We start from the raw sequence: 10,200 nt of genomic DNA on the forward strand, positions 1-10,200 counted from the left end.
TGGATAAAAATGTGACAAATTCAAGCTCCGGATGAATAGCTGCAATTCACACCTGAATGATCAAGTTGTCTCATCTGTCCATCAATTTTGAACACTTATATAACTAGTCACTAATAAAATACAGAGTATCTAATTTCATTCAACTACACAGATTTACTGCTATATTAAAATAACCGCTAACAGGCTGTTGTCATATATAAAATTGTATGGGTGATAACCAGAATAATCATACTATTGTAATGACTACAAACTTCGTCATTTCATCTCATCATGGTAGACGCCTTTCCCAATCACAACTTCAATCCACGTACTGTCGCATAACTACTGTATTGTAACTAGTTTTATAAGGCAGTTTATATGTACATGCCAATATTACACCACTATAATTGCATATACTAAATTTCTCATTTGGTACTCGTTAACATCTTTGAGGTCGTCATCATACCCGAATCCTGAAACAACACTTTGCACTTTCTCAACAACAAACTCTTCCGAGGAGGCCAAAATTCGTTTCTGGATCTGGCAATTGCAGAATGAAAATGCCACGATCGAGTCAAACGGGGTATTTACAAATGTTGATTTACTGCAGTAATAGTAATAATAATATTAATGTAATATCGTTCTGGAAAATCCACGTGGAAAATGTCAGGTTTTCATTCAAAATGAAACTTTCCTTAACCACTAGGTACTGTATACAACTAGCAATATTGATGTTGCCTCACTTCAAGTCAATGTTTCAGAATTTGAGATTATTTTTTTTTTTTTACTCCAGACTAGAAATAGAGTAAGACAAACACAACCAACCTTTTTTTTTTTTCAAACTTAACAAATGACTGCACCATAACGTTGCATAAATAATGAATCAAAGCTTAAATTACTGTAATGTACAAATGCCATACCGATACTATCAATGATACAAAACACTTCATTTCACAGCTTGGAATAAGGATATGCCCATTCATCTAAAAACCTCTAAATAAAAATAACAAATAATACATAACATTGTAAATATCAACGAGAAACTGTAAAATGACTCATGTAAAGAAAAAATCGAAATAAATACAACAATCATGAAGTTGAAATAGAAGCTTGACTGTCAAAACTGTTCAAAACTTATTGATGCATCAGGTGAATGAACTAGCCGCACTCGATTCTACAATGTCTATGGATCTGGAATGTCTTGGAACCCGTCCACACCACGTTGTGCTTTCCATCTTTCGAGAGTAATGAAGGAATGTGCGCTTTCTGGATATTCCCTAGGTTACTGAACAAGAATATACTGTACTTAGGTTGAACACTCAAGAGGTTTTGAGAGTAATAATAGTTAATATTGAATGAACAATAAGTTCCGGCATGCAAGAAAGTCTCTGTAAATGCAATTGTCTATTTTGGTAACCTTAAACTTTATCTTGAAGTTGTTGGTAATAATCTTGGAAGTTACTGTATACGAAGCAAACATATAATAGTATTTCAGGAGTACTGTTTACTATATAACATACAACATCAGAATATGATGCTACACTGTTCTCCGGATGTGTATTGTTACGAAAACACATTTCGGCCATAAATAAGATTCCAGCACCTCACAGTCCTCTAGCAGACTTACTTCTAACGGGAATTAATGCACGTCTCTTGACTTTTCTTCAATATTGCACTCGGTTTCAGTTTGTTCATGTACCTTGTAACCTTTTGAGGCGATGAGTCCTCTCAAGTCCGAAACTTCGCTTTATACTTTGTAGGGAATGATCCATTTTGTAAAGCAGAGACCACCAACAATCTAGTCACTGAGAAGTCCTGACTGAAACTCTTTGTAAGTTACATGTAGATTACTTTTTTACTTTTAACTGTCAAGGTTTTCGGTTGCACTAGGTTTACTGATGTCTACAAGGGTGTCAGGTATTGCTGCCTTGACGCTGATGGCATCCTCCTCTTCGTTGTCCTCTTCTTCATCCGAATCAGAGGTATCGCTGTCATTGGATGCAGCTCTGCCATTCTGGAAAGTTACATGAAGAATAAACTTGACTGAGTAAAACTCTTAACCTAGCATGTAGGTCTTGAGAAAAGCATTTAAAAATGTTTATGGAAACCATATACTGTACAAATACAATTACTCCACTCTAAAAACCTTAGGCTATTCATTCAAAGTCCTGTATCTAGCTAACTGTACAATCTTCTAAATCAAAAGAATGACTACCAAAGAACTGCAAATTCTTTGGGTCAGTTAAACATCTGACCACATGAACTCATGAAAAGACTCTAGACATTACGAAATCTTACATATTTGTAGAATTAAAAACTAATGTTAACTTATTAAAATCCATTTTAAACTCTGATAATTTTGTTCAATATATACAAATAACATGCCTAAATGTTGTTAATGTTATTCTAAGGTCTTATGGATATATACATTATAAGGAACTATTGTTTTATATGAATATTGCAGATGTTTATAATCTTTTTTTAAACAGTCACCAATGAAAATAGCAACAATCCAACACTGGCTTCAACACAATATTTATCATAACCCCAATTAGATGTTCCATTAAATCACTAAAATAACCAACATCACAGGGAATATCAGTCAACCTAATTCAGACCAGGAACTTACCATTAACCGTAAAGGAAATCGACCATCGTGAAGACCAATCCTGCGAGTGTAGAAAAGTCCTCTAGCTGAAGGCCCAGCCTCATCTTCAGAGACACCTCCCTCCGAGCTCTGGGTGCTCTGGATGGAGCGTGTCATACACACTGAACGATGATTCTTACTTCTCGGTATTGGACGACGCATGAAGCTGAAAGAATCATTGCTGATATTTATCAAGTCTATAGGGAATCTCAACATGCACCACAAAAAATGATAAACATATTGGTAAAGCTTCACGAATTTATGCCATGACGTTCTAACACTCTCAGCTTTAACTAGAATTACTCACTAAGGGTGTAGCCTACTTGAAAATTGACATACCCTCCCCAAAGAGCAAATTTTTGATAACATGACCTACCATCTGCGTTTTATTTGGTAGTGGCCATCTAGAGATCCATCATCACAGTCATCTTCGTCTTCTTCCTCTTCTTCAGATGCCGATACTTCGTGCCCAACTGAATCGTGACTAGAATCAATTTCACTTGATGCAACCATGTCAGAGTTTCTGTTAAGGATATCCTGGTCAAGACTCGAGTGTTTTTCTTCCTCTTCCGTTTCATTTGTAGCATTTGAAGACTGACTTTGTGACATTCCCTCTAACTTGGACTGAACGATGTCCAACGAAGTTGATTCGGGGAAGCCATTTTCTGGAATACACTTATCGAACACTCTCAGTGGACTGTGCTTCACTCGCACGTAGCCATTTGGCAGTGCCTTTTTGTCCGCGAGCACTCTCTCTATAGCATCCCACTTGTCACCAAGCTGATGAAGAATATCTACGTCATCTTCATTGTTATTGAGAATCTGTAGAGTTTCTTCAATAGTGTACTTCTGTCTACCTTCACTTAACCTAGCTACAACTGGGTCTGAAATGGGGAAATTTTTATTTGAGTCGTTTGAATCAGTTGAGGTAAATCGCCGATACTGCTGTCTGGGACAATGTTCACAGCAAGGACTTTGCTCTGGAATCGTATTGCCATTGGGACTAGTTTCGAGTGCTGTGTGGCCACACGGAGGGTTGCTTTCTCCAGTATCCTTTTCCTCCGACTGAAGAGGAAGCGTGGACGGTTTGTGTGGCCCTGGTGTCTTTATTGGTGAGGTATCTGTTTCGCTCATGTCCATATGGTCTGTTTGAGTGCCTGAATCCACAAGTACAGGTACTCTTTCTTGGCTTGGACTTAGGCTATAACCCTGATCAGAGGAAAAACATTACAAAACATTATAAACTTAAAAGGAAAAATGAATAAGCAAAATACAGTATACTGTATGTATTACTTTTCTGTTCACATTGGTATGGACAATTTTAAGAGATCTTACTAGAACTGTAGAATACTGAACAGGAACTTACTCTTCTATCAACCACGGGACTATGTCTGGGGCTGGAGCTTATATAAGCCACAACCCCGCCATGACTTTTATTTCTCTGATGACGACGGCGCCTACTCGAACTCCGAACGAACTCTGTTTCCTGATTTGTATCCCCTCCTGTCCCTCCCCCATGAGATGGAGAGGAAATTCTACTATGGGTCTGAGTGACATGCAATGATGCTGGACGAGTGGTTGACAGCGGAACATTGTTGCTCCCCATTTCAGTGTATAATGGTTTCTTGGAGCGATTTTGCTGTGAAGGGAACCAAATTTTCAATCACGCTGATACTCTACAAACTATTACATACCATAATACTTTTTTATGTGCAAGTATTATATATAATAAGATCAAGGGAGTTATAAGGTTAATTCTACTTTTATAAGGTATTTGGATGAAGAAAGTTTCTCTTAAAAGATCCCAGTCATATTATTGTGCCAATGAACTCCTAATATAGGTAAATGAATAAGGATGTGGTGGAAGGGGCTTGTTACAGCAAAAGTATACATTCTGATAAAAAATGGGGTGCAACAGTAGTCCGTTACATTACCCAGGCAATAATAAAAGCACGCAACACTGAGATATCTTTCATCCCAGCAGCAACAACACTCTACTTACTGAAGTTAGTTTCGGAGGCAGCGTATTGCTTGTTGGTGCTTCTGGACTGGTTGGATTGGAAGAGGTGAACTGACCGCTTTTCCGCGCCTGGAGGCGTTCTTGTGCTTTTATCAGAGGTCGAACTATTCTCCGTTTACCTTTGTGAATCTGATTCGCATGCTCCCGCCTGGAAGAGGACCTGCACCTTTATATTGACTGCCTTAAACCAATCTTAATATATCACAGTATATTATCAAATTTGCATTGGAACTCCTAGACAGTATATACAAAAAATGCTGATCAATATATAAAATTAAAACCTAGCAATGCCTACCAATGCAGTATGATTGTTAGGTAAAGATAATCTCTCTGGAATGAACACTTAACCTTAAGAGTCATTACTATATTATCAAAGGCCTAACTGCTTACTTTAGTAACTCCTTCTCCCTCTGTTCAAGTTGTAACATAGCTGCTGAGAGTTCTAAGTACAAATCATTGGCTATCACCAGTTTTCGTTCCCAGTGCTCTCGGATGTCCTGAAATGACAGGTTACAGAAAAATGGTCAAGTTTTATCTTCAAACGATGTGTGAAATATCTTGGATGCTAATAAATGTGGGAAGATAATATATGATAAGATTTCTAACACCTTTAGAAACGTGTTCTTTCTCTCGAACATTATACAGGCCATTATGAAATACTGTGACACAGGAGGCCACTAAATGTTAAAAAATAATGATTGAAAGATCAACCAAAAGCAATCCTTCAACATTTTGAAAACGAGGAAATGCTCATTTTAGACTTACCTGCGCATGCTTCAGTTCATCGTGCCGTCGTTTAACCAAGTCCTCCTCCATGTGAGGAATGTGTGATCCTCTGGAATTCATCGAGGCCATTTGCTGCCGAATTTCGGCTTTCCATGACATCTGTTCGGAAATGAAGATAATGAAGTTAATTATTTCAACAAATGTTGGATTCTCATCACAAACGATGATGCCTTCTGATAAGAAGTAAATGACGATAATAATATGCAAAAAGGCCCAACAGAAGTAAAGACAAATAACAGGACAGGAGCTAACCTGAGTTTTGAAGTATGTTTCAGGGGGTGTGCTACGAATTTCAACAGCTGCTATGTCAAGATGCATCAGGATGTACTTGAAGGATGGTCTGTTCCTCGGCTTGTTATTCCAGCACATCTGAACAATCAGTCTGAATCCGTCTGGACAGGTACTTGGAATAGGAAGATGTAGGGAATTGGAACCAACACCATATATGATGGCTGAGTTATCCACATCTCTGTACGGAATCTCACACGTCAGCAGTTCCCACAGAACGACACCGAAGGACCTGAAGTGAAGTAAATGATTACTGATTTTTAACAGTCGTTTGTAGAAATTAAGAAGTGTTGGTGCAGTGAAGAAATGCAATTTCTATCTCAGTAGTATCTGAATTTAAAAGGGTAAAGGGTAAAATGCATGCATTGGAAATAATACACTGCATTTACAAGACTATTTACAATAGCAGAAGTAATGCTCTTATCATTAATGGCATCAATTTCCAGGAACCATAATTTTATTAGCATTCACTGGCACTGCTACACTATGTTCCAAAAGAAATGGGCGCAATGAAATAACTCTTACCATATATCCACTTTCTCGTTGCAGGGTTCGTTCCGGATAACTTCTGGGGCCATCCACGCCAAGGTTCCAGCGAAGCTCATTCTGGTACTGACATCATTCCACTCACGACACGTACCAAAGTCACTGATCTTCACTTCTTGGTTGCTTCCAATTAAAACACTGCGGAAAAAGAACATTATTATAGCAACAATACCAATCAATGACTTGTCAAACAAAATTTAATGCATGCAAAATGACTACATTTACAAAAACTCAACAAATTGCAAATTTGCTTGGAAAATTAAGAGGACCATTGAATAAGCAAAAGAATGAGTACCATGACTGATGTAATTATTGAAACATTAAAATATGATTTAGTTTCACAAGCTTGAAAACAGTTTATAAACATTTTTAAGAGGTCTGTAAATAATTTCCAAAAAAATTAATGGTTTTTATAAATAATTTTAAAAACTGTTTTAATAGTTTTGTAAATAATTTCCAAACAATTTTAATAAGTTTGTAAGTAATTTCCAAACATTTTAATAGCTTTGTAAGTAATTTCCAAACATTTTTAATGGCTTTGTAAGTAATTCCAAACATTTGATAGTTTTCTATAAAAAATTTTTATAAACACTGCTAAGTGTAGAAAAACATTTAAGGTCTTCAGACACTTGAACACTTACTTGGGGCTTTTGAGATCCCTGTGGATGATCTTGTGCTGGTGCAAGTAGTTCATACCGGAGGCAATTTCCTTGGCCCAGCTGGCTACCCTGTCAGGAGGTATGTCCCTTCCATCCTTCAAGAGGTTGTAAAGGGCGCCGTAGGGGCAGTATTCCATAACGATGCAGTAACAAGGTGCAGCTGTACAAACACCCCTGCGAAATGAGGTCAGCGTGATTATATGATGTGCAAATTTGATTACGTGATGCAGAAAGACTTCAGTCTTGTGGAAATAAAGTTTCAGTCTATATACATTGCCTTTTAGAAGGAAATTTATTGTGACAGTAAAATGACTATACATAAAACTCAGTATATTTTGTAACCAAAACTCTCATTCTATAACTCTAGTCATTAGTGAATCCCAGGCAAACATGTACATGGGAGTTGCAATGAAGGACCTTCAAATTTCTATATCCTTGGTGTTAATAGTTAAAACATACGCAACATATTTACTGACTTACATGAACTGGACAATGTTGGGATGATTAAGTTTGCGAAGATGCTGAATGTCGGTTTCTTTCTTTTCCCGAACTTTCTTAATGGCGACCCAGCTTCCCCGGAGTTGACCACGAAAAACGGCACCCTGGGCGCCAGATCCCAGCCACTGAAGATTTGACACTTCTTCAAAAGGGATCTCCCAGTTGTCGGCTGCTGTTATGGTGGAGAGCAAAAATTGGTTTTAAGAGTAGAGAAACCAGTGAATATGCAGTTTAGATCAGATGAATAAATACAAGCATAAGTGACTGCAAATATATATGCTGATGCGAGTATGTTTCCAAACATCTACATGTATACTTTGTATAGCCAGGAGAAGAGGGAGCACTTGCCCCTCCTAAATTTAAAGAAAAATAAATAATTCAAGAAAACAGTAAACATAAGACATGCAATTGATACATTACAATCCACAATCCACTAGAAAAGCAACGGTATATCTTTGTGACTTAAAACCATATCTTTGTGACTTACAACCAATCTAAAAGTAATAACGATGTTTTATAATAGTAAATGTAATGGAAATCTCAGAACAAAAGGCCTACAAAGACTAGTTTCAGCACTTTACATACATTCTTAAAGGTATTCCATGTGTTTAGATGATTTTTTTTAACCCCTCTTCCATCTCCAACCCCTTCCCCTTTTGCTAACCCCCACCCGACCCCCATCCCCAACTGAAAACGGTAACGAGAGCCACTTACTCTGCGACTGTTTCTCGCTCAGAGCTGCCTTGCCGAGGATCGTCCACACTGGCCGCAGGCACCCGATGATACCTTCGAACCAGTTGATCCTCTGCCCGTCTCTGTAGTGTATTTGGACTCCGTTGGGGGAATCTGGGCTTGTGTCTCCCCCTCCCTCACCTCCATCCTGCTGGAGGCAAGCCGGGGGTTCCAGGGGCGTCGATCTCTGCGAATGAAGTTGAAGGTTGTGGAGCTCCTCTTCCATCCGCAGCATACTGGAAGGAGACGCAGAGGAGATTGGTGAATTGATCTTGAGGAAAAAGTATGTACACAAAATTTTTTCACGTTTTTTGGAAACCTGCTGTGAGCCATAAATGGGATTCTGGTCTGAGACCTGCTAAAATCATGAATGGAATTCCATTCTGAACCCTCCTGGAATCGTAAATGGAATTCCATTCCAAACTCAGTTGAAATCATAAATGGAATTCCACTCCAGATTCTGTTGAAATCATAAATGGAATTCCACTCCAGATTCTGTTGGAATCATAGATGGAATTCCATTATAAAACCTGCTGGGATCATAACTGTAATTCCATTTCGAACCCTCTTGGGATTATAAATGGATTCCATTCTGAAACCTGCTGGAATCATATCTAGCATTCCATTCAGAAACCTGCTAAAATCATAAATGGAATTCCATTCTCAAACCTTGTGGAATCATATACGGAATTCCATTCTGAAACCTGCTGGAATTATAAAAGGAATTCCTTTCAGAAAGCTGGTAGAATGATAAAAGTAACTCCATTCCGAAAGCTGCTGGAATTGTACATGGAATTACATTTTTATATTCGCTGGATATTAAACATCTGAAATACTGATGGAAACAAAAATCATATTTTGGAACCTGCTGGAAAAAATAAATAAAAATCTGAAACCTGCTGGAATTATAAAACAAACGAATACTAAGATTTTAAATCTGCTGAATTGTACACGAGATTACAATATGAAACGTGCTGGCATTACACACGAAACAACACAATGAAGCTTGCTGGATTTATAAATGAAACTGAACCATTTCCTAACAGAACTAAACATCCCCACAACTTGACTAAACAGTCTGCCCATTTCACGATACGCGATTTTCCAAACAAAAGAGAGGAACAAACTTTTTTTTTATTTACAAAGAGGTCTCTTTCACACCATTGTAACCAAAAGCCTAGACGCATCAGTACATCTAAACACATCCAAAGTGTCACTTGACTGTTGATGTACTAAGCATCAAATAACTGTGAAATGATATTCTGTTACCGACTCGCTAAATGATACTTCCGCTCTCTCTCTCTCTCTCTCTCTCTCTCTCTCTCTCTCTCTCTCTCTCTCTCTCTCTCTCTCCCCTTCCTGCATGTGTAAAGCAGTTTCAGCACTAACCATAAAACGCGTCATTAAACATAACAAGGTTTATCCAAGTTTCTCCCGTGAGAAACTTACGATATAAACAGATGTATGAGAACGTATTCTGACCTCGAGAGAGAGAGAGAGAGAGAGAGAGAGAGAGAGAGAGAGAGAGAGAGAGAGAGAGAGAGAGAGAGAGAGAGAGAGAGAATTTTTCCCAGTTCTAAAAACCCTGTTCGTTTGCCGCAGACTTTCGTCATGCAAACCTGACACACTATAAGCCGATAGGTTTGTTGCATTCTACGACGCGAAATTCCTGCACATGAGTATTGATCTAAAGCTCTTGCTATGACGAGAATTCCATATCCGTGGTGTTATTTGCATTAGCGGCTATAACACGACGGCTCTGAATGACTTTAGAGATACGCATAACAACACGGTTCTAAATGACTTTACAGACACGCATAACAAAACGGTTCTGAATGACTTTATAGATACGCATAACATGACTTCAGCAGAGATAGCCACTGAGAAAACAGAACTTGGAGACAACTTGGAATTGTTAAATGAAATACCGATTGAAAAATAAATCGGGTCTCCTGATATGGCGGTTGCATCTTGAGAATACAGGCAAACAGTTTTAGCAAAGTCCCTCCTTTATTTGCTGAATCAGAATTCTATGTATTTTAATT

General features: G+C 38.1%; 1 protein-coding gene across 16 annotated transcripts in view; it reads right to left on the minus strand.

The window, feature by feature from the left end:
- Positions 1-774: 774 nt before the first annotated feature.
- The window catches only part of wnd (wallenda), a 146,062-nt gene continuing 136,636 nt past the window's right edge, over positions 775-10,200 (minus strand). For 7 of the 16 annotated variants that reach the window (XM_067118898.1, XM_067118900.1, XM_067118894.1 and 4 more), the window contains 12 exons: positions 8,138-8,391; positions 7,406-7,595; positions 6,908-7,099; positions 6,246-6,404; positions 5,685-5,952; positions 5,412-5,531; positions 5,037-5,143; positions 4,629-4,794; positions 3,993-4,265; positions 3,003-3,835; positions 2,609-2,792; positions 775-1,993 (listed from right to left, as the gene is read on the minus strand). In XM_067118898.1, the coding sequence (XP_066974999.1) occupies positions 1,841-1,993; positions 2,609-2,792; positions 3,003-3,835; positions 3,993-4,265; positions 4,629-4,794; positions 5,037-5,143; positions 5,412-5,531; positions 5,685-5,952; positions 6,246-6,404; positions 6,908-7,099; positions 7,406-7,595; positions 8,138-8,391 (2,899 nt within the window). In that variant the 3' untranslated portion in view covers positions 775-1,840. Of the gene's footprint in view, positions 1,994-2,608; positions 2,793-3,002; positions 3,836-3,992; positions 4,266-4,628; positions 4,807-5,036; positions 5,144-5,411; positions 5,532-5,684; positions 5,953-6,245; positions 6,405-6,907; positions 7,100-7,405; positions 7,596-8,137; positions 8,392-10,200 lie in introns of all 16 variants that reach the window. The other 9 variants (XM_067118896.1, XM_067118892.1, XM_067118899.1 and 6 more) reach the window with 3 other exon arrangements.

This window comes from Macrobrachium rosenbergii, chromosome 16, assembly GCF_040412425.1.
Source record: "Macrobrachium rosenbergii isolate ZJJX-2024 chromosome 16, ASM4041242v1, whole genome shotgun sequence".
Taxonomy (NCBI): Eukaryota; Metazoa; Arthropoda; class Malacostraca; order Decapoda; family Palaemonidae; genus Macrobrachium; species Macrobrachium rosenbergii.